We start from the raw sequence: 25,015 nt of genomic DNA on the forward strand, positions 1-25,015 counted from the left end.
AATTCTGAAAGTACACGTGTGCTAGGATTGAACAATACACAGGTTGTAGCTCCTCGGAGGCAGGTGTCGCACTGTCAGAGAAAGAACTTACACATAAGCAAGAGAGGAAAATGAGCGTGAACCGTGTTGAATGATTAGAATTGGAGACATTAGTATGAACTTAGGTAATAGGTAGAGAAATGCAGGTTTGTGTACACACATAGGTTAGTATACACACATATATTAGCCCTGAAAAGGCCTAGAAGCAGTGACAGCAAGCATACCTTGCTCTCAGATCCTGGTTTTTTTAGTACCATTCTCAGTAAAAGGAACCATGGTTCCTGGGATAAATTGCTGATTTCAAGGCTACTGTAGGTAAAATAGAAGATTAACTTGAACAAGTACCAGGAAGTAAGGACATGCTAAAAAAAAAAAAAAAAAGATGGGGCTTATCAAAAGGACACAGGAACGAAAAATTTCCCACTGGCCAAAGTGAGAACAATTTGAGCAACAAAATAATGACAGTATTCAGTTATAACCTCAGTAGTAACATACCTGTGAGATCCTACTGATGTAAATAAGTGATTAAATACATACATGAGGAAGAAGCAAATTTTCCCTACAGAAGAATCCAAAATAATAAAAGAAGTAATGAGGGAAATAGAAAATCACCATTAAAGCACCACAGTAACTGTTGCAGGCAAGATTCACTGGAGAATGATAAAAATCAGTGGGAGAGATACAATGTTGCATAATCTCAAAATATATCACCCAAAGTATTAATCATCATGCTGATTTTAAATCCTTATCTATTTTTTAATTTCTTGATTTTTTTTTTTTTTTAAGATTCTTATTGGGGAAGGGGATCAGGACTTTATTGGGGAACAGTGTGTACTTCCAGGTCTTTTTTCCAAGTGAAGTTGTCCTTTCAGTCTTAGTTGTGGAGGGCACAGCTCAGCTCCAGGTCCAGTTGCCGTTGCTAGTTGCAGGGGGCGCAGCCCACCATCCCTTGCAGGAGTCGAACTGGCAACCTTGTGGTTGAGAGGACGCGCCCCAACCAACTGAGCCATCTGGGAGGCAGCTCAGCTCAAGGTGCTGTGTTCAATCTTAGTTGCAGGGGGCGCAGCCCACCATCCCTTGCAGGAGTCGAACTGGCAACCTTGTGGTTGAGAGGACGCGCCCCAACCAACTGAGCCATCTGGGAGGCAGCTCAGCTCAAGGTGCTGTGTTCAATCTTAGTTGCAGGGGGCGCAGCCCACCATCCCTTGCGGCGAACTGGCAGCCTTCGGAGTTAGGAGCATGGAGCTCTAACCGCCTGAGCCACCGGGCTGGCCCCTAAATACATGTTTTAAATTCTTGAATACTCCTCTCTCTACAAAGTGGAGCTCACTTCCCTCCCCTTCAGTTTGGGATGAACTTAATGCCTTGCTTTTAATAAATGGAATATGGAAAGGAAGCATAGTAACTTTAGAAAAACCTGGCAAACATTAACCAGTGATCATGGTTAGTATCAGCAGTCATGTTGATACCATGTTCCTCATAATATGATGTGATGTCAAGGGCACTTCAGCTCTGGTATTCTTCCCCCAGAATCCATAGTACCAGTCTAATAGTGAGAAAATACCAGATAAACCCCAAATGAAGGCTATTCGACCAGGTGCCTAACCGTAGTCTTCAGAAGTCTCGGTCATGAGAGACGAGTGAAGACTGAGAAACTGTCACAGAAATACTAACATCTACATTAGAGAGTCAACTTTAGAAATTTAGAAATGAGTTGAATATACAATTTTGGAAAGCAGAGAAATAACCAAATGGCTTTTGCCCCTGATACATTCTGGTGCTTTTCAGGAGCCTTGCATAGGTGAGGGGGTTACCTGTGGTCTGCCCTGTGCACCATGGGGTCCCTTACCCAGAAGTGAGCTGGTAGGCGGATTCCTGAAAATGAAATATTAAATATTTAAACATAATCTTTTGGAGGTCACTGAAAAGTACTGGGTTGCCTCTAAAAGGATAAGAAACATTTGAAGCTAGTCTTTGTTTTAGCTCCGTTGTATTACATAGGGAACTTGTAGATAATCTTTAATATTCATTCATTAAATTTGAATTTTTGGTAAGTGCAACCTTTTGTTTGTTCCTGGCTTTTTTGGATAGAGACCAAGAAATCAAATGGTAATATTACCAGTTTCTCATCACGAAGTCTTCCCACGTTATAAGAAACACAAACACAGACACTTGTGTCACATTTAATGTAAATACTGGTCTGTGTCTAGCCAGTACTGTTGCTGAAATGTTGCCTCCAACTACATCACACTAGCCAAGGTGTGTGTGTGTGTGTGTGTGTGTGTATTAGTTTTTGCATTGCTTATTTTATTTTCAATTTTAAAATCTTAGAACCAGTGATTGTGTAGCTCCTGGATTTGTGTGGTTACCCAGGTGATTTGTCCTGCATCTGTGAACTCAGGTACTAAATATGACAGTGACTACTTAATGACTCTTATTCCATGCGAGCAATCCAGTGATCCTTTTGGATTTTGTTTTTCTTCTCCAGAGTTGCTATGATGGAAGTCAAAGGAAAAAAAAAATTTACAGGGAAAAATACAAAGACGTCACAAGAAAAAAACAGATTTCATAAAAACAGTGGTAAGCTAGCTGTACCCAAATATGCTTCCCATGTGCTAGTTTGTTCCTTATAATTGAAGAGAGGGGTTGGTGGGATGAGGGGGCATGTGGCAGATTGCAGTCTGTATTGGTGGGTTAGGATTAGGATTAAAATAAGAGAAAAAGTGGATGTTAACGTCTATGATTTTGCATGTTCCCTGTGAAACTAAGACGTTTAAGAAATTGCTAGAATAATTGGGGGATGTAATACTCATGAAAGACCCCTTATCTCAGCTAATGATACTGTTGTCTCATACTAGTCACACGAATTCACCACATTTTATTTAAATGCATGATAAATTGTGGCTGATTAATACATACTACGAGTAAACCAAATACTTTTGTCTTCAAGATTTCTGATTGTGATGTCTATATTATTCCATGAGGTGTCAGTATTGCAAAATAGAAAAGTCGGGATCTGTGTAAATGACTAAATGTTTCCTAAGTAATTTTTTTTTCTAGCAGCAGTCTTACGGCATAGTTGTTGCAGTTTTCATGTCATTTATTAGGTATTTAATTTGCGAGCTTTGTTGACCAACGAAGATTTTTGTCAAATAACTTTATTATAGGCTTTGTAAACTTTCTTTTAAAATAGAAATTTTGAAAAATTAACATCTTTAATTTGTCTATATGGTAGACAAATTTTAAGTGTTTTTATTCTTAGATTCTTGTGATGTTATTCAATCACATTGGAAATACATTGGAAATGTATGTATAAAGGTTTTAATGACATGAAGTTATTAAAGTAGAATATAAAGGTATATAAATAATACCTCATCTCTACTTTATATTTAAAACAAATACACCAAACTGACAACTGGTTATCTCTATAATTATGGATAGTTTTTATTATGCATTTCTCTACTTTGTAGGTTTTCTACAATGAACCTGTATTATAATTTTATAACCAGAGAAAGTTTTTAAATTTTGTTTTGATTTTTAAAATCCCACCGTGCTCCATATTTGAGAGTAAGATAAAGTATGTTTCTCTAAAGAGTGTGTAATTTTCTGTAGCAAGTGCAACCCAGTGGGTAAAAGAGATTTAGGCTCAGGATCATTGAACTAATAATTATTTATTATTGTCACTAGATTCTGGTTCTTCAAAGACGTTCCCAAGAAAAGTTAAGGAAGGTGGACTTAAAATCACACCTAAGAACTTTGAGAAAGGTGCCACAAAACCAGGGAAAAAAGGTGTGAAGCAGTTCAAGAATAAGCAGCAAGGGGATAAAATACCAAAGAATAAATTCCAGCAGGCAAATAAATTCAACAAGAAGAGAAAATTTCAGCCGGACAGTAAAAGTGAGGGTAAGCACTGATTCCTTCAGCACAGCTTTTGGGGAAGCTGTGCCCCCATCTGAGTCACCGCCAGAGCCACTGTGCACAAGGGCTGTAGAAATCTGTTAGAGACCTCCCCTTCTCGTTCCTTGACAGGCAGCATTTGGGGTGGGGAGGAGATGGGATTAAATAAACAACAGGAAGCATCTTTCCTGGTCAGAATTGTCCTTTGATGCCTCGAGTACCTTATGGCCTAGGCCCTTGTTGAATTACTGTAGCTGTGGAGTTGAGCTAAGTTGTAATGGCTTCATACAGAGGAATTCCAATAAAACTTTGCTTTCTGTAGGCTAATATTTATTTATTCATTCAATCATTTATTGAACAAACAAATACTTGAGTTTTGCATGCACTGTGCTTGGAGTTGGGGGAAAAATGAACAACCATGAGGGTACAGGCCCTGACTAATGAGCATAGAAGCGGCCTAAAATCACCAGTGTGTCCAGGTAAATACCTGCCTCGGCTAAGGGTGTCTTAGTGAGCAAGAGACAGGCCCTTTCCTTACAGAGCGTAGGCCACTCTATTACAGTCAACCCATGTATTAGAGTCAACCCAGATGGCTCAGATCCAGTAGGCAGTTCCAGGAAAGGTGTAGTGTGTACATGGCATATTTGACTTTAATGGGTTCAGGACAAGTTGCCAACTGATGGGATGTACTGGCATGGCTCCTATTGAAACAAATTGCTCATCTTTTCTTCCCGATGTTTCAGGGGTCATTTCGAACCCAGAGCTTTGCTGTCTGTTGGACACCGTGCCCCCCTTATGCGTTGTCTTGCACTGGTCTCCAGCTTACCTGCGCTTGGCATACATGTACCTTCTCTGCAGCATCATGAGAATTTCTCTGGTGTCTCCTCTTTTTCTCCATCGTGGCATATCCTAACTCTGTTCCTTTGCTGCCAACTGAGACCACTGTCATGGGGCCCTCTCAGTCCAGTTCCCTAGCCCTGGTCTCTGCTCTCGACTCTCCGTGGGGCTTATCACTAGAGAGACAGCAGCCTTAAGACAGGGACTATGGGAGAGAGGAAGGAAAGGAAATTTTTCATTGTTTCTCATTAGTCTTGCAGGGTCCTTTCATGCTCCAGCCCCAGTGTTATTACCCCTTTATCTTCCTCTTCCTTCTCTCCATCACCCCCCACACCCCTTAGATTCTCTTTCAGCTTCTCTGTCCTACCTCTTCTTTCTTACCCTTTCTAATAAATCCTAAAAATCTTCCTTTCCTTGCTGGAATTCTTGGCCCCTGCATTTTAAAGACACACACACACATTCTCACATTAAGATCCTGCCATGCTGTAGCCTGGTTCCTTTTGCTGTAGGAGTTACGTTCCTAACACCCCAAAAGGGAACTCTGATTTTATTTTCTCATATTTTTATAGCATCAGCTGAGGGGATTGGATACAAGACATCCCCAACATTGGTGTATCTGCTTCAGCCTAGCATGGCATAATGTCAAGGGTGCCCAAATGTTTGTAGAATTAAATGAGCTCTGTTATTACCGTCTGAGGTATACTATATGGTGCTCTAATATTAATGGTAGATGTGCACTCTGTTGGCCTGCAATCCTCTATTACCAGGCCAGGAATAAGTAAGGAGCCAGTAAGGGGAGTAAATATGTCGTAGGGTATTGTAATAGCCATTAAAAATTATGGTCTTAAAGAATATATAGTTTCATGGAGGAACACTCATAGTGTAGTTATGTTTAAGTGAAGACTGTAGAGTCTGAATTTTTAAGAGTAATATAAAGCATGCATAGGAAAAAGTCCAGAAGGAAATAAAATGTTAACGGTTATTATTTAGTTTTGGGGATTATAGGAGAATTTTGTTCTTTGCATTTTGCAAGTTTTTTACAATGAGTATTTTTAATCGGAGAAAGGGGGATGTTTAGAAGAAACTAATTCTTCAAAGTGTTCTTTGCGGGATGCTCATGTTAGTAACACACATTTTATTGTGTTGTTCTTTGTTTGGCCTCATCAGGATTTTTGATTCAAATGGTAAAACATTTAGATTTTGAAGACAAAAGAATACTAATAGACACTTGACTTTCATAGAATTCCTCAGTAAAGAACTTAGAAATTTTGATTGTGCATTGTCATGAGTAACATGCAGCAGAAGACAAAGTTTCCGAGTCCTCTCTGGGTTTGAATCCTGACTCTACCATTTCTTAGTTGTGTGACTTTGAACTAGGAACTTAGCTGGTTGGTGATTTTGTTTTCCACATGTAAAAGGGAGAGTAATAAAGTACTAACTCTTAGCAAGGTTCTAGTATTCAGTACAGTATTGAGGATAGTCATCATGCTGTACATTGTCTCTAGACTTACTCATCCTATATAGCTATAACTTGGTACCGTTCAATCAGCATCTTTCTGTGCCCCTCACCTTCCTGTCCCTGGTAACCACTGTTCTACTCTGTGCTTCAGTGTATTTGACAATTTTAGATTCTACATGCATGTAAGATTTTGCAGGATTTTTTCCTTTCTGTGTCTACCCCAGAACTCATCTTGTGAAAAAATAGTGCTCACCTTACAAGAGTTATTGTAAGAATTAAATGACTTAATACATAACAACACTCAGAATAGTGAATTGTTGTTTTTCTTGTTTTGATTTGGACTAATACTTCTTTTCATTAAGAACTGGTTATACCTAAAGTCCAATGAACTTAAAGTTCTAAAGTAGTAGTTCATATTTCACTTTACAATTGAAAAAGATGCTTAAAATTTTTGAAGTGATTTTATAATTTTTTCTTAGTAGGTATCCTCTTAAGAATAAATAGCTGTTGAATGAATGATTGGTTGATTTCAATCAAATTTAAAATGTATAAACTGCACAGAAAATGAAGTAAAGTATATTTATAGAGAATACAGAAGGTGTCAAAAAAATGTATACACATTTTAAGAAAGGAAAACTGTGTTAAAATTGTAATGCTCAATATATACCAGTATCAAAAGATGAATACAAGTCACATTTGACTTCTGCAATTACAAGAGGTGATCAAAGTGGTTACCATCAGCGTCCAGACACTTCTGATTACGGCAAACTGCTGCTTGAGCAATGCTGTCCACTTGTGTACATTTTTTTTGGCTCCTGGTATTTTCCCTCTTCTAGTTTCCCCAATGAGTATAGGTCCTGATCAGTAATTGCCCTGTGTGCCTGACTTGTACATGTTTATGGCACTTAGAATGTTACGTGTAATTGAAAATAATTTCTATAATGACTAGACTCAGCAGCCAAGAAACCCAAATGGGATGATTTCAAAAAGAAGAAGAAAGAACTGAAGCAAAGCAGACAGCTTAGTGACAGAACCAACTATGACGTTGTTGTTCGGGCAAAGCAGCTTTGGGAGATGTTGAGAAGGTAACGCTACTTACTGGCATCTTTATTAGTCCCTTTGAAATGAAGGCAGAGTAACAGTGTGCCTTGTAAATAGTGAGATTTCCTAAAATAAAGGACATAGCACTTGGGTTATTTGGGGAGTCCTCATAACCCTCTAGTAGAGGCATCTGTCTCTGGATGTCTGCCCATTGCACAAATGTGCGGAACCATTAGGATGGTGTCAGATATGCTTATGAAACTGTATGAGAGTTCAATTGGATTTGACATCCTTCCTGAAAGATTTCTGAAGAAACGAAGAACAATTTCTTATCGGCTAGGTTTTGTGATACTTAAGTATTTGGTATCTTGGACTTGTTTTATTATTTTCTTTACTTCTGAAGTTCTGGCTGTTAAGATTTAGATTGATGCGTGAAATTATACCTTGTGAGATGAGTTTCTGCCTTTGAGAAAATTACTTTTCTCTGGCTGCTCTGGAATAGTAATTTTAATGTCAAAAGGTTTGCTGCTTTAAAAAGAAAATCATACTGAACTGGGTGAGCATACACTGAAATGGTTTTTAGTTTTGCGTGTTTAAAATAATGTCTTTCACATAAGCTACGTTTCCTCCCTCTTTTATTCTCATTTATAGAAAAGACTGTGACAAAGAAAAAAGAGTGAAGTTGATGAGTGATTTGCAGAAGTTGATTCAAGGAAAAATTAAAACTGTAAGTAAGGCATTACTTACAGTTGCAATCTTGGCAATTGAAATTGAGTTACTCTCAGTATAAGGGAGCTGACCATTCATGACTAGTGAAATTTTTGTTCTTTTAAATGTATTTTGGCCCAAAATTTCAAATACCTTTTATGATACTGACTGAATAAAAATTTAAGAGTGAGGGAACTTACTACTTTGAAATGGTAAAAACACCAGTAAGTATTTGGCTATGTCATTTTTTAAATGATTTAGTTAAAATAAATCGATATTCTTTTAAGTTATCTTGAATTTGTTAGTTCAGTAACATGTTACAATGTATTGCTCTGAACTCCATGTATTTTTGTATGTTCTAAATTGCTGGCTTTTGTGTGTGTGTGTGATGCAAACATGACTACTGCTTTCTTTTCTCCCATGCTTTTACACACATGCAAAGATCTTTAAACTGTAATAGATTAGGGAGTTCCAAAGTAATTCTCATTGTTGCTGTTTAATACTGCCTTATAATAAACTTCTGTTGACTCGTGTATTTGGATAAATACTTAATGACTGTTCACTTAAGACAATCGACGCAGTAGTTTTGGGGACTGTGGAGGGGCAGCCTTTGCCAAAACACGTATACACCGTGTTTCCCTGAAAATAAGACCTAGCTGGAGAATCAGCTGTAATGTGCCTGTGGAGCAAAAATTCATAGAAGACCCGGTCTTATTTTACTATAATGTAAGACGGGGTCTTATATGATATAATGTAATGTAATATAATATAATACCAGGTCATTTTTAAAAAAAATTTATTGGGGTGACAATTGCTAGTGAAATTACGTAGATTTCAGGTGTACAATTCTGTATTACGTCATCTATAAATCCCATTGTGTGTTCACCACCCAGAGTCAGTTCTCCTTCCATCACCATATATTTGATCCCCTTTACCCTCATCACCCACCCCCCACCCCCTTACCACTAAACTATGTCTGTGTCTATGAGTTTTTGTTTCTCATTTGTTTGTCTTGTTCTTTTGTTGTTTTTGGTTTATATACCACATATCAGTGAAATCATAGGGTTCTGTGCTTTTTCTGTCTGACTTATTTCACTTAGCATTATACTCTCAAGATCCATCCATGTTGTCACAAATGCTCCTATATCATCTTTTCTTACTGCCGAATAGTATTCCATTGTGTATATATACCACAACTTCTTTATCCATTCATCTATCGAAGGACATCTTGGTTGTTTCCATGTCTTGGCCACTGTAAACAAAGCTGCAATGAACATTGGAGCACATGTGTCTTTATGTATAAATGTTTTCAGATTTTTGGGGTAGATACCCAGGAGAGGGATTGCTGGGTCATATGGTAATTCTATTTGTAATTTTATTTGTAATTTGTAAACACTGTCAGTCTATCTATTATTTACTGTTTGCTGAGAATTACACTAACCAATGCATATGTTGTCTCCTTTCCCTTAAGGTCATTATCCCTCTTACACATTTCATACATGTAAGACTAAGACTAAGTTAAGTTTCATCCCCAGGGCCACAGCAATAACAAGTTCCTTAACATCTCATAAACTTAACTTGTCTCTCTGTGAAGTGGAAATCACAACAGCCCCACTCTTAAGGTTCCTTTGAGGTCTAAATGAGGAAACTATATTTAAAGCCTATTTGTTGGTTATATAGTAAGTAATCAATATAGGCACAAAACAGCCTTATTTAAAAATAATGTTTTTTGAGTTTTACCAGAAATGTCTATACAGATTTCCCTTAAGGAAATTCTTCTGAAATCCACATACTTTGGAGGTGTACCTTCACCTTCTGGTTTGTTGGAATTCAAGAATTTTGAAGACAGACTGAGCAACAAATAATAAGCACTATTCAAGTAGACTGGTTATATAGCACAATAAATAATTTTGCATGGCTGATTGTGGTTATTGCTATAGAAAATTGATCAAGTCCTTCATTGAAGATCTAATCCATTCAGTAGTTGTGGGAAGATGGATTGAAGAATCAGATTTGAAATACAACAGATTTTTAGGAATATAACTGGATGTTTGGGGATCATAATGAAAATGGAAGTAATGGGGAATGGATTCTCTTATAATGCGTGTATAGATATTTTTACTTACATAGCAAGGTTTTTAAATCTATCTTACATTCTACCTTTGCTTGCCACAGCCAAACATTCTGAGATTATTCATATTTTTTAAAAAATCGTAGAATAACAGAATTTTTGAATTGGAAAATTCTCTGTATAGCGAAAAGAACTTTTAGAGAAATGAGAAATATAACATGTATAATCATTGAACAAGTTTGGTTTGATTTGGTTTTGTTTTAATTAGTAATGGTAAGAATCTTGCAAAATGGTTAAGTCTATTCCTGTCTCAATGCCATGCTGTAGGCAGCAAAAGCAGAGAAAGCCATTCTGTACAATTAAAGCAAGTATTTGTATGCCCAGTCAACCTAGATTTAATCTTATCCATGAAGACCCTACCTTTTTTCTAACAAGGAATTCTGAAAGACATAGCAATAAAACATAACTATTATGATAAAGACATAAATCTTCAGAGATTTAGTCTAAAGGCCCAAATCTGTTTTTCCTACAGATTGCATTTGCACATGATTCAACTCGTGTGATCCAGTGTTACATTCAGTATGGTAATGAAGAACAGAAAAAACAGGCTTTTGAAGAACTGCGAGGTATTTCTTACATATTGAAGGTTAATTGTAATCATTTTTAATTAGTCACTTGTTTTCTCTTGAAATACCCAAGACTGTCTTGGAAAATAAATCTGTCCTGGGAAAGTAGTGTGTCCTCTGCAGGACTTTTTATTTGTTCTTTGCCTGGGGTAAATAGAGAGTTATTTGTGTTCTCAGGATTGTGCGTTTATCTTGCCTCTGTTTCTGAGGAATCATTGTAATGTAATGTATTTGTTTTTCAGATGATTTGGTTGAATTAAGTAAAGCTAAATATTCCAGAAATATTGTTAAGAAATTTCTCATGTATGGGTAAGTTGTTGTATTTATACAATATTTTTTTACTAGTTTTTCAAAGGTTTGGATACCAGTTGTATGCAAATGTTACTTAAAAGTCCGTGACCATAATAATAGCCCTGAGCAGGTGTTTGTAATATTTCCAGGGAGTATGGTTTTAAAAACAATTATTGAAATTAATGTAAAATGATGGTATTGCCCTCATCATTCTTATGAGATATCTTGAAGCCCTGGAGAAGAGACATGAAATAATTAACTTGTAATTTGTTACCAGTATTTAGAGGGTAGAGGGGTGGGAGGGGCAGGTGAGTAGACTCAGACAGAGTCAGTGGGTCAAGAAATGTCAAGATAGGAGGATTTCCTAAATTAGTATAATTGATACTTGTCTTGATGTCTCTTTCTGAGTGTAATAATTGCCAAAATATGCTAACCAACAACAAAAAAAGTACTGTTGACAGAATTTTCAAAAACTATTCCTGACTATAATTATCAGATGCTTGATTGTTTTAGGATGTAATATAAATACTTATGATTAAGTCCTGTTTTAAAAGAGCATCCTTAGAATATGTTTTATTCATATTTCCGTGCATCTTTGACTTTCACCTTATCCTTTTGTCCTTCCCTACTTTTTTCAAGCTGAACAATTTAATACGGGAACTGACATTTATTGAGCACTTATTACGTGCTGGTCACAGTTCTCCGTATCTTATTTCACTCATTTCATCCTCACGTCAGTGTTACTCTTTCTATTTTCTGAGGCACAGAGAGGTTAAATAACTTGCTCAGGGTCTTTTAGCTGGTAAGCAGAGCCATGTCAAACCCAGGCAGGCTGGCTACTGAATAACTTAGAAAGCTTGAGGTAGAAATATAAGGAAGTTTGCCCTTTCTTCACATGAGCATTTTTCTGTAGTGGGACCTTTCCCCCAATGATGAGTTGGCCTTAGGAGTTATGTTGGTGTCATGTTTTGTTGCCACCCAGCTTTCTCCTTGTAACTCTCATCTTTTCCCATGATCACATTGGGGTTAGGAGTAAACCCCAGATTGCAGAGATAATAAGAAGTTTTAAAGGCCACGTAAGAAAGATGCTCCGGCATGCAGAGGCATCAGCCATCGTGGAATACGCATACAATGACAAAGCCATTTTGGAGCAGAGGAACATGTTGACGGAGGAGCTCTATGGGAACACATTTCAGCTTTACAAGGTAACATTTCAAGGCATTTTTTTCTAGTGTTTCTACTTTTTCTATGTGCTCTTCCTTATCTTCTGATGCCCTGTTTTCAGAATGTATTTTTACTTTGACTGGTCCTCTAAGAGACCATCTCACCTTTTTTCTCTTGGATTATTTTGTCTCTGGTGTAGTGAGCAAGTGATTATACTTTCTTTCTCCCAGAGCACTATTTTTAAATCCTGTTTAGAACGATTTTTACTCCTTCCCACGTGCTCTGTGTAATGCTTCAGTACTTCCGTTTCCATAGTCAGATAGACTCAGGTAGAAGACTCTTAGCAATTAGTGAAGCTTTGTAACTGTGTGGTAACCAGCTCGGGCTGAAGTGCGTCGGGTGCCCGTTGCTGCCTTTTCCTGTGTTTTTCACGTGTGTGTGGATTATCCTTCTCCAGGTTGTATCTAGAGAGGAAGGGGAGTAGAGAGACCCAATTTTGGTTATAGTACAGGGATTGAACTGAAAATTGCCCGTAATGGGACTGGGACAGTTACAGGATCCATTTCAGACCTTGGGACACGAAAGCCCACACTAATCTCCAGGGGTAAGTATTCATTCCTAGGTTGCCTCCACTTCTAGTCAGGTTCCATTCCTGGGCGGAATTTAGTGCCTTATTTCTTTTTTAACAGTCACTATAGGAATATACAGATAATTACAACTCAGAAGGTAGCAAGGAATTACGAACTGACTCTTTGATCTTGTGATTCAGCATGTGCCAGGTGCTTGGCAAGTGCCTGTCGGCCGGCTGTGTTGGTTGGTTGTTTAACCTGGCTCAGTTAAGACTGAGAATCAGATAATCAAGAAGTATTTTATGAGTATATCTACAGCAGGCCTTTTGTTATATGTATATGGGGAAACCTGAAATTTATTTCGCTTATTTAAATGACTGTAATTGATTTTCTTTGTTCTGAAACTGAAGAAATTTGATTAAATTTACAGGAGTTTGATTTTTCTTCTGTTGCAGTCAGCAGATCACCCAACTCTGGACAAAGTATTACAGGTACACCCAGAAAAACTAGAGCTTATCATGGATGAAATGAAACAGATTCTAACTCCAATGGCCCAAAAGTAAGAAAGCCATTTTGTCTTAACAAATAGCATTTGAAAGAGGAAAGTTTGTGTAACCCTTGCATAGAAAACATGGATAATTTTCCAAATCTAGTCTATTATTTATGTTGAATTGTAAGACTTAGAAATCCGAGAGTTGGCCTCCTTGGCATTTGTACCATAGTGGAATGGTTAAGACGTAGCCTGCGTGTGAATCCTGGTGACCCCTCAGTTACTGTGTGACCTCGGCAACTTAACCTCTCTGTGCCTCAGTTTCCATGTTTATAAAATTGGGATAATAATAGTACATAATTCATAGAGTTTTATGAAGATTAAATGGGTTAATATTTCCAAAACACCTAGAACAGTGCTTTGCCCATGAAGGCAACATGTTTTGCCATCTACTTAGACACTCAGTGTGAACGTGAAGTCTTTGGTGCTTGATCGTTAACCTCCACTGTGCACCAGAAGTCACCAAATGTCACACCAGGAATTTTGGATCAATTAGGTGTTCCAATTTAGATCTACTCAGGTTTTAATTTTGCTAAAATTATTTTATGAAACTGGTGCATTGTGAAGGGTTCTTGACAGGAAGAAAACAGCTATAAAAATTAGGTATGGATTTCCAGCCATGTGTCCATTGTTGGGTAAAAAATACAGATGTCCTTATTTAAGAGAGTAGAGTATATTTTGAATAATAATTTATTTCATCTTTGCTGATTAAATACTAGAAATTTGTACTCTGGTTTTGGTTGCAGATGGAACTAAAATACTTTTATAATCTGGAAGATTTTTTTTTTCAGTTTTAGTACTGCTGAAAGATAAGATCTGTCCTGTCACAAATTACATTTGCTAAAACCATGTCACTTGTTTTGATTACTTTAGGACAGCCAGAGTTAACTATGTTTGTGTTGCTGTAGTGCCTATAGCATCTGATGTGTTCTCTTCTCCTTTTTTTGTTTTCAGGGAAGCTGTGATTAAGCACTCATTGGTGCATAAAGTGTTCTTGGACTTTTTTACCTATGCACCCCCAAAGCTAAGATCAGTAAGTTCTTGGTTTTAGTTTTTAAACTAAACATAGAAGAAAAGCCATATTAAAATGTGAAACACTTTGTCTTTTGGAAATTTGGATGTGCTTTGTCTTTTGGAAATTTTAAGGAGTTTTTTTCCTTATTTAGAGAAGATGAAGCAGGTCTACTAATAGCATTTTGTATTTTTGCCAGAGACAATAGAATTGACCATAGTTTTATCAACTCCATTGAATATTTTTTTTATTATTATTAGTTTCCGGTACACAAAACAATGTAAAAAGTTAGACATTTATCATTTGTATCACTCACACTGTGTCAACTCCCCTCACCCCATCCAGTATCCCCTGACATCGCACAGAGCCATTACATTTCCACTGTCTCTATTCCTAATGCTGTACTCCGCTTCTTATAACTATATATATATAGACTTGTAGTTGGCATTCATTATTGTTCAGCTTCAGCTTCAGGTGTACAGTGCAGTGATCAGGCATCTACATCATCCCTGAGGTCTCCCTAACGAGACAAGTGTCCATTGGATGCCCTACAAAATTTTTACAACATTATCGATTACATTCCCCAAATTAACTTTTCGTGATCCCGTGGCAATCTTGTGGTTACTGACTATGCTTTCTAATCCCCTCACCTTACCCCTCATCCCCACCCCCCTCCCATCTAGCAACCCTCAGTTTTTCCTCTATGTCTCTGAGACTGTTTCTGATTAGTTCATTCATTTCTTTTCTTTAAATTCCACATATAAGTGAGATCATATGGTATTTGTCTTTCTCTGTCTGACTTACTTCACTTAAAATAATGTTCTCTAGGTCCATCCATGTTGTTGCAAATGGTAAGATTTCTTTCTTCTTTATGGCTGCGTAATACTCCATTGTATAAATGTACCACAGCTTCTTAATCCAGTCGTCTACCCATGGGCGGGGATTGTTTCGGTTGTTTCCATGTCTTGGCTATTGTGTAAAGTGCTGCAATAAACATAGGGGTGCACACATTTTTTTGAATTAGAGTTTTGGAGTTCTCCAGATAGATAACCTAGGAGTGGAATTGCTGGATCATAAGGTAGTTCCATTTTCAGATTTTTGGGATACCTCCATACTGTTTTCCATAGTGGCTGCACCAATCTGCAATCACACCAACAGTGCACAAGGGTTCTTTTTTCTCCACATCTCGCCAGCACTTGTTGTTTGTTGATTTATTGATGATAGCCATTTTGACTGGGGTGAGGTAGTATCTCATTGTGGTTTTTATTTGCATTTCTCTGATGGTTAGTGAGCACTCCGTTAAATTTTTATATTTTAATTATAATCCAGAGAGTATCCTCTAGCTCACCTAATCTGAAAATTAACAGATAGAGGGCTGTTATTCAGGTAGTTTGGAATTCACCTGTGCCGAAAGGAAAAACAAAATTATGTTGGTGTTTAAAGGTTAAAGGACACTTATGTAAAGCTAAATGGACCGTGAAAAATTGGACCCCATATGATAGAAGGAAAAGGAACAGGGACTAAAGGTAAATTACACTGCCTTTCAAGTCAATGATGGGAATACAAATGAGAATTCATTGTTTAGCTCCCCGAACTTTGCTTGCTTCATTGTACAATGAACTCATCATCTATTTAATCCTCATTGTAATATGAGGTATAAGTAAAATAATGATATTTACTTCTTAACAAATATTCCAGACTAAACATTCACAGAAATTTTAACCCTCTCAAAATTGACATAGAAAATAATTTTCTAAGAGTAGCTACCTACCTAAGCTTGTGATAGTAGCAGTGCTGCTTCTCTTTCGGGGAATTCTCTCCCTTTCCTGCAGAGCACAGTATCTCATAGTTGTGGATTTATTGAGGTATTGAGGTAGGATTTATATTTTCAGAGCTGTGAAAACGATCGTTTGAATATATACAGTGAGGAAAAATCTTTGTTTTTAGTGTTAAGTGTATTTTAGTAATAGCAAAAAATCATTGGGAACCCAGTGTGAATATAAAATAATGAGATAAATCTTTTCTGGCCCTGGGGGCATTTTCAAAAGACAGACTTAAACCTTTGGGTTAGTGGAAGCATAATTGGAATATGTGTGTAACTCTCCAACTGGGTAGCTTTGAAGAGATTCATAAGTTTATGTATGCAGACTGAAAGCTGTATTGTTGATTCATCCTGGGAAAAGGTTGTAAGATAGTTATAGGTGAAATTGCTTGTTTCTTATTGATGAAAATAGACGCCCACCTTTCTCTTTCCTGGCAGAATACCTTGTACTTATTTCTTTATTTAATATAAATTTTAAATATTGGTAATGCACTTAGCTGTCAGAACTCATTTATATCTACATATATGCTAGACTTCCAAAGTACAATTTAACAATTATATGCATTGAAAATGAATAATAAAGATTTAAACTAAACTTAACTATGTTGTAAGAAATTAATGATTGGATTTTTACCCAAAGGTCATTGATACTGAAGGCCTAGTCTAATAGATTAGTTTTTCTTAGGGAAATGCTATTTAAGTGTTTTGTGGTGAATTGTTAATAATTTTTCTGGAAGTAATCCAGTGAGAAACTAAAAAAGAGAAACTTTTTCAGCCAAATTTAGTGTTTTGGTTCTCTGCTCATTTTATATATACACATGTCTCTTTTAGGGAAGAGCATCCTTTTTTTTTTTTTTTTTTTTTTTTTTTTTTTTTAAATCTGGGTTTTTTAATTTACTTCTGACCATAGCCACCTCCTGGCTTTCTTTTTCTTGAAAATTCATTTAGGGTATACCATATATGTACATACTTTTTTGAATAGACATTGTATTTCAGTACAGACATAAAATAGGTATTTTAATAGAAATTGCTTGTCAGCAGTATATCCTACTCTTGATGGAAAAGAATGTTTCTAGAAAGATGTTTTCTATTCGTGTGCTTGTCTACAGAATGAAAAATTAAATTGTTTGCTACCTCTACTGTTCTTCATTCTCTGCCCATAACAGCTCCCCAGTAGACAGATTTTTTTGTTTGTTTTAAGGCAGAAAAGATAACCCAAAGCCTTCATGGTTATGTGTTCCCTAGGAAGTGATTGAAGCCATCCGTGAAGCGGTGGTATACCTGGCACACACACACGATGGCGCCAGAGTGGCCATGCACTGCCTGTGGCATGGCACTCCCAAGGTAAGTGTGTCCGGGCTTGATTTGCCTTTCCTTAGACTTGCTGTCTCCTTTGGTCTTTTCCTGTTGTGCACAAACAACTTTATCTTTGCAAAGTTGTGCCTGTGAGATTCACAGGAATTGGCTTTTCTTTGAGCCTAGTGTTTCTTTGCTGGAGTTTTCATTCAAGTGTTAAAACCTTGAGTTTTCATTGTTTGGGGAGGAACTTGTCAAGCAAATAAACTCCATATTTGTATTATTTACAGATGTTTTTGGTACCTGTCAAGCTCCTTGCTTCCTCGTTTAATGATCTTAATGGGAGAGGGAGAGGAGGAAGGAGACAGTGAACAGTTACATATTTGCTCATGTGAGTGTTAAGTACTTTAAGGGAAAAGGTGAAAGTCCACATTAATTACAGAAGTTTAACAGAAAAGATTCTCATTCTTGTGATCAATAAAATTCTGCCTTTAAAAGACAGTTATTCTTTGTCCACTTTTTAAATTTATACAAATTTAATTTGGATTCAACAAATAATGTGCTGAATGTCATCTGTAAGCTAGACTTACGCATTTGAAGACTGTTCAGGCATTGGAAGAGGATCTCTCCATTCTCCCTGTAAAAGGCGGTAGTTTCACTAGGTTTGCCTTACAGCTAATAATTTTATGGTTCCATATTTATGTCTCAATGGATTATCACATACAAGTGTAAGATTACAGTAGCTCTGAAAGAGCTTCTGATGTATTGCAAATTTTTTCGTTCTGGCTGCATAACTATATTCACTAATGAAAAATAATGCCACTAGAGTGACAATATTATATAAAATTTTTAGCTATGAAATACCTTTAATCTGTAATTAAAAGTTACTTGAGACAGTTTTTCTTTTTTTAAGGACAGGAAAGTGATTGTGAAAACAATGAAGACTTATGTTGAAAAGGTGGCTAATGTAAGTATAAGAAAACTACATATTTCTTTTAATTACTTTTAATAATAAAATGAAATGTCTATTATAGAAAATTTGAAAATTTCAGAAAATTACCATTGCCAGAAAATTATTCATTGTTTTATTAGTCCTTTTCTATGCATATCCATGCATTTTTGTTACTAAATTTGCACAAAATGAGATTTTTCCTTTTTTCATTTAACATTTTGTGACAATATTCCATTTTTATTAGATATTTTTCAAAAACCTGATATTTACTAGCTTATTTAATGAATTTGTCCAATCATGTTATTGACATGGAAATTACTGCCTAGAATAAATTTGTAATGTGGTCAAAGAACATTCTAATTAAGTTTTATAGTCCTTTGGAATCCTTGGAGATGCTGTAACAGCTTTCCTAATGAAATTAGAGGATATTTTTTGTGTTTCTAGGTATTTAAGTAGTTTCCCATAGTATTTCTAGAACTTATGTAGTAGTAAATGCTGTTTTTTAATTTTTGAGTTATTTCATATTATGTTTTATAGCTTCTCATTTACTGGTGAACTAACATTAGTGATATTAACAACTTTTTCCTATGAAAAATCTAAAATTACATATTTTCTTTTTTGTGATTGAACTGTGTATGTGTAGTTTTATATTCTAGGGGTTTAAGAGAACTATTAGCATCTGGTGAATACTTAATATAATAAGTACTAATTCCTACCCAGATAAATTGCTGCTGTGTAATTGTGTACATAGCTGTTGTCTTCTGTAGACTAGATGAGAGAATGGAATGGAACCACTTAGAAGGCAGCTAACTTCTCTGTAACACAATGAAATAAAATGATTCTCTAGTGAATTGTTTCCAGAGTATGAGAATATTTTGTTTCATTACTCATCAGTAAATCTTTTTGTATATTTTAATTTGAATATTTTAATTAGAAATGAATAAGAATAGAATGTTAGAAAGTTCTAAAATGTATTAATAATAAAAGACATTTTTAAGTAATAAAATTAGGTTGCTTTAATTTTATAGTTCAGTTATAACAACAATTTTTTTGAGAAACTAACTCCCGCAAGGCCCAATGATGGTAACAAGAAATTAATAAGCAATATCTTTTTTAATCTCAAGCAGTTGCTTCTAAAGGGGGGAGATAAATTAACCCATGGATTTGATTTATGAATTATTTAAAAGTGTTTAATTTCTAAGTATTGTGGGTTTCTTGGCATACTCTGTTATTTCAGTCCTTTTAAATGTATAAAGACTTATTTTATGGCCCAACAAATGGTCTGTCATAGTATCTTGAAAAGAATGTATTTTGTGGAGTTGTTGGGTGTGGTACTCTATAAATGCCAATTAATGATCAAGGTGGTTGATAGTGTTCAGATCACCAGTGCTTTTATTTATCATTGTCTAGTTCTATTAAAATCTCCAATTATAATTATAGAATTGTCTATTTCTCATTTACCTTCTGTCCCAACTTCTTTTCTATTCACCCAGGGATGTTTTATGTTTGGGCGTGCTTCTGTGTGTGGGACTTAAAAAATCAGAAATCATTGGTTGTGTACTATGCACATTGTTCTCTGTCACTTTGTTTCTGTCACTTAATTCATCTCAGGGGTCATTTTATTTCAATATATATATCCCTCTGTCTGCCTCACTTTTTTAGATGACTATTATATTTCATTATATGACTTCCATAATTCGTTTAAGCAGTCCCTACTATTGGACACTTGGGTAGTTTCTAGTTTTTTGTTATTTCAAATAGTACCCCAGTGCATATCCTTTGTGCATATACGAAGGCATATTTGTAAGATAAATCCAGAACTAGAATTGTTGGATCAGAAGGTACATGCATTTTAAGTTGTTACCGATGTTGTCAGTTGCCCTTCAAAGGAGTTTACAGTCTCACCAATGACATAAAAGTGTGCCTGCTTTTCCCTAAACCTTTGCCAAATTAGTATATTATCAAGGGTTTTCACTTCTATTTATAGGATAGGTGGATTATGGTGTTTCATTATTTTAATTATTGTCCTTAATTAATAAGCATTATTTCATGTGCTTAAAGCCATTTGTATTTGTCTTTTTCTGTGAACTGACCCTTGCTGTTCTTGGCCCATTTTTAGTAGATTGTTGGTTTTTATATAGTAAAGATGTTAGACCTTTGTTTTTTTTCCTCCAGTTTGTTTCTAATTGAAACATTATTACCTATTGTATTCTTCAGACCTGGCTCCACATGAGGGTGATCAAAAGTCACATGTCCCCTCTAAGTAAAAAAATATATCGTATCTAGGCTTTGAAAAGAATAAGCACAAACTCTGAAAACACATTTTTCTTCCTTTTCTTTTTCTTTCTTTCTTTTTTATTTTTATATAAAGTAGAAGTTCTTTAACTCTTTGTAACAATACCAGCATCATGTCATTTCAAGAGGTGACCATTATGAAAGTCACAATGTGGATTTGTATGATCTCTTAATATTTTTTAAAAGCAATTATTTGCATCTTATTCTTATATTTAGCATATAAATGTATTGCAGTTTATTTTTAAGTATTTCTATTGTAATTATATAAGATTATTTTAAAGAAATTGGACAATAATATAAAATAAAATAAAAAATCATTTGTAATCCTTCAATTCAGAGATGACTGTTACACTACAGTTTTCTTCCAGGATTTTTTGTGTGCATGTATTATGTGTATTTTGTATATATATAATTGTATCTGAGTTTACATTTTTTTTCTTTTTTGTGATTGGAACTCTGTATGTATAGTTTTATATTCTAGGGTTGTTTTTTTTTAAATACTGAATTTTTTTAGTTTAATTTTTAAGTAGCTATTTGTTAACAGGAGACCTATTTTTGAGAGGTGTTATATCCTGGTTAGTTAAAAAAAAATGAGTCTTGGCTATTTGATGTTGAAGAATGTGCTTTTCTCTTTGTTTCTGTCTTTTTTTTAAATCAGCCTAGAATATAATTAACTAGGTCCTGATAAGAGAGGAAGTTCTTTGAATGGCTTTTATCCATCTTGTTTAAATTATGTTGGGCAAGTTGTGAGGTTGGTAACCTTTATAAAGTGACTCCATAGGTGGAATAAAATGGAGAAGCTATGCATTTCTTTTTTTAATCCTTCCTGGCTTTCATTTCTTACAGGGCCAATATTCCCATTTGGTTTTACTGGCAGCATTTGATTGTATTGATGACACTAAGCTTGTGAAGCAGATAATCATATCAGTAAGTATTTCTCCTAGTCATGAATTTTAGTTGAATCGATGTATCAGTTGTGGGTTTGTAAGTTTCATTGCACACATATATGTGCAAAGACTTTGACGTGTGCTCTTTGACAATGTTTTGTTATTTATTAGTTGCCTCAATTAAGTCTGTTTCGTGGGTTTGCTTTATTCCTGTATAAGCCATAACCTTATAACTGTATATTAATTATATTGTTTTAAATATGTAAAAGAGTGGTTAAATTAGGATAACAAGGCTTTTTAGACCAAATGACAAACTAAATGAAAAGTTAGCAATGCAGTGCTTATATTTGATCAGAAATTTGTTTACATAGTAATCTTTCAGTTTTTCAGGAACTCATATGCAGGCAGAGGACATCCATGACCCTTCTTCTCTTTCTCCCTCTGGAGAAACTGCCTCCACACAGTTATCCCCCTTATCAATATACCATCCTAGATTGAGCTAGAGAAGAAAAACTGATAAAATTCAATTGTGATACTTCTTAGAGCTTCCATGAAAGCTTTTGTAGAGTCAGATTAAAAATTACTATTAAACTTAAAATACTAGCTTCCGTTTTTACATTTCAGCAATTCCTTCTAGTCTGGTATAATGACCCAAAAGTGATAATAATTGAATGCAATTTCTTTAACCCTAAATTTGCCTTCAGAAAAACTGAGCTGTCCTCTTGAAAAGACTATTCCAACGTAAAAACTCATTCTGAAATAATTTCCTTTATTGTGCAATGATTGACATTCTGCAATTATTGACTTCTGTATCTGGGACTTTTCCCTTCCTTCGCTTATAGTGTGCAAGTAGAGAGTAGTGTTGGGTATACAATAGAGGTTGCAGGGGCAGGGATAAGAAATTGCAACTAGTTGCAGGGATAAGAAATTTGTCTCTTGTTTCAGTGACAAAGCTTGGAAACATTTTAAAAATCGTGTCTGTATAAACATAGGTTATTCATCTGAAAATTACTCAAACCTTTCTGTTTGATAAATGTGGATGGCGCCCTTGGAGAAATCTTAGGAACAAAAGCTACTTTCACACCATTTGCAGGGAGAAGCAGGTGGATGTTCAGAAAGAGACTTTACCTGTTAGCATGTGGTGGTGCTATGGCCTCTCTCTGTAGCCTATCTGGACCAGTAGAGCCGGGTGTAGGAGAAAAAAACGTATCAGCTAGTGGAGGGGAAGGAGATTTGTTTCCTTAGATGCCAGCTGTAGGCCCCAGTGTGTGTGTGAATTTCTCATGCCCTTGCTGTCATTTTCCAACTTTCCTCTTGACTGTTTAAAGATTGTGATGACTTTCTTTGGGATAAGATTGTGGGAAGAAACAAGTTGGCAAGACTTTCATGTGACAGACTGAGTATTTTGACATGTTCCTTGTGACTTTATTACCCTTTGACTCCAATCAATAATGATTGTTTTTCATTCTAGTGACAGAGATGTGAGGCCATAGATTGGCTAATGAATAAACTTGTTTTATGAAAATAGAAACAGGCTGGGCTATTCAAAGTTTGCTTTTGTTTAATATTTTCAGGACAACTGAAATTTGCATAACTGTTCCAAATGGATTTCAAGAGAAACCAAACTTACTTTAGGATTTGCTGCATTTGTCAGCCAGATTGCTTTTTTTCCAAAGATTTATCCCACTTAAAGTTGCTGTTGAAACAGTTTTAATTCCTTGTGCTTATCAGTTTGATTCCCACCACTACTCAACCCACATTCCTAATGACTTTCTCATACTTAGGGTGGCTTTCCCTGAGAATGGCCTGATTTACTACTGATCTCTTGCCTCTAACTGACAAATGCTCAACAGGTTCTGTGTATCATTAAACTATGTACTAGTGATAAAATTCTGGAATGCTAATTGCTCTTGTATTTTTCCCACCCATCCACCAGAAAATCTGTTGCAGTATGCAGTGCTTTTTAAAAATACCCAAGAAAGCTTGGTGTTGCTAAGAATTCTGTTCAGTATAACCCGACTTCCTCAAGTATCAGGTTGAAATCAAAACTTGGTCAGCTGAGCCCTCACCTTTCAAAATGGATACACACTGTTGCCCACCTACTTTACTTTCCAAAATAAACGTACTTATAAAATTTGATACATTTTACCCTGGAATTGTTGGTATGTCGCAGCTGCTTTGATAGCAGTCGTCCACTGAAGAGACAGTAAATATACTGGCTAGTTGCTGTTTGAGAGGGACTAAACATTGATGCATACTTTAAAATGGATTGTCTTTAAAACACACAGAAAGATATAAAGACTAATACAGTGGACACCTAACCTCCCACCATTTGATAAAGAAGTAAAACTTGGCAAATACAATTTAAGTTCAAGCCCTTTGTGTACCATTCGGATTATATATCCCACCCCTGCCCCATACCCACTGTGATGAATTTTGTATTTATCATTCATATCCATTTCCTTATCCTTTTGCTATATGTAGATGTGTGTAGTACTGTTTTGCATGTTTACAAGTTGTATGTAAATGATGTTTTCTCCTGCAACTTGCTTTTGGCATTGTGTGTGTGAGATTCATCATCAGGGGTTGGCAAGCCTTTTTTAAAAGGGGCCAGGTAGTATTTCAGGTGGGCTGTATATGACCTCTTGGTTGCCTATTCTCAGTTTATTTTGTTTTTAATAACCCTGTAAAATGTAAAGACCATTCCTGTCTTGTAGGATATACCAAAACAGGCTGCAGGTTAGATTCGACCCATGGATCTTTGTTTGCCTACCCCTGTTCTAAATCATTTATTTTTCAATGCCAAATAGTGTTTGACTATGACTATACTACAATTTATTTTCCCATTTTTTTGTAGGTGGACATTTAGATTGTTTACAATTTTTAAAACTTTAAAAACTCTTACTATTGTTTGCTATCCCAAATCGTTCTATGAGCATTATTGTGTGTCTCCTTGTTTCTCAAAGGCATTTGCTTAGCAGAATCACTGGTTGCCAACTATGCTGCACATATGTTTATATAGAGTCACGTGTCCATCCCACCCAGCCACTACAAAACCTGTTGCATTATGCAGTGCTTTTAAAAATAGCCAAGAAGGGTTAGGGTTGCTAAGCATTCTGTTCTGAGTAACTGGATTTCCTGAAATGTCAGGTTGAAATCATAGCCTAATAAACTCTCCTCCTTTTCTCTTAAGACCAAGCTCCAGTTCAATCTCCAGGTAGCATTCTCTGATCTCTCAGCCAGACGTGGTCTCCCCCCAGACCTATTCTTCGCATCCTCTCAACTTTGGTAATTTGTCCTTGTCATCCATTCTTTTAACAGTTAATCGTGACCTGACCCTGGGCTCACAAACTCAGAAATGTTCATTGACCAGGCAGGTAAATGAGTAGAGGCAGGCCAGGTGTGGGGGGTGGACCGTGGGGAGAGGAGCGAGCACATGTCCTGTTCAGCGTGGTAGCCTCCCCCTACCAGGAATGCGAGCTCCTTGGCGATGGATCTT

At 36.0% G+C, this 25,015-nt stretch overlaps 1 protein-coding gene across 3 annotated transcripts in view; it reads left to right on the plus strand.

Moving 5' to 3' along the window:
• Positions 1-25,015, plus strand: part of PUM3 (pumilio RNA binding family member 3) — a 39,406-nt gene that overhangs the window by 2,668 nt on the left and 11,723 nt on the right. For 2 of the 3 annotated variants that reach the window (XM_081065261.1, XM_081065263.1), the window contains exons 2-13: positions 2,528-2,619; positions 3,727-3,942; positions 7,182-7,317; positions 7,925-8,000; positions 10,585-10,678; positions 10,921-10,987; positions 12,000-12,174; positions 13,158-13,261; positions 14,207-14,285; positions 17,332-17,430; positions 18,296-18,349; positions 21,476-21,556. In XM_081065261.1, coding sequence (XP_080921387.1) covers positions 2,535-2,619; positions 3,727-3,942; positions 7,182-7,317; positions 7,925-8,000; positions 10,585-10,678; positions 10,921-10,987; positions 12,000-12,174; positions 13,158-13,261; positions 14,207-14,285; positions 17,332-17,430; positions 18,296-18,349; positions 21,476-21,556 — 1,266 coding nt within the window. In that variant the 5' untranslated portion in view covers positions 2,528-2,534. Of the gene's footprint in view, positions 1-2,370; positions 2,441-2,527; positions 2,620-3,726; positions 3,943-7,181; positions 7,318-7,924; positions 8,001-10,584; positions 10,679-10,920; positions 10,988-11,999; positions 12,175-13,157; positions 13,262-14,206; positions 14,286-17,331; positions 17,431-18,295; positions 18,350-21,475; positions 21,557-25,015 lie in introns of all 3 variants that reach the window. The other variant, XM_081065262.1, reaches the window with a different exon arrangement.

Source organism: Rhinolophus hipposideros (assembly GCF_964194185.1).
Source record: "Rhinolophus hipposideros genome assembly, chromosome: 11".
Taxonomy (NCBI): Eukaryota; Metazoa; Chordata; class Mammalia; order Chiroptera; family Rhinolophidae; genus Rhinolophus; species Rhinolophus hipposideros.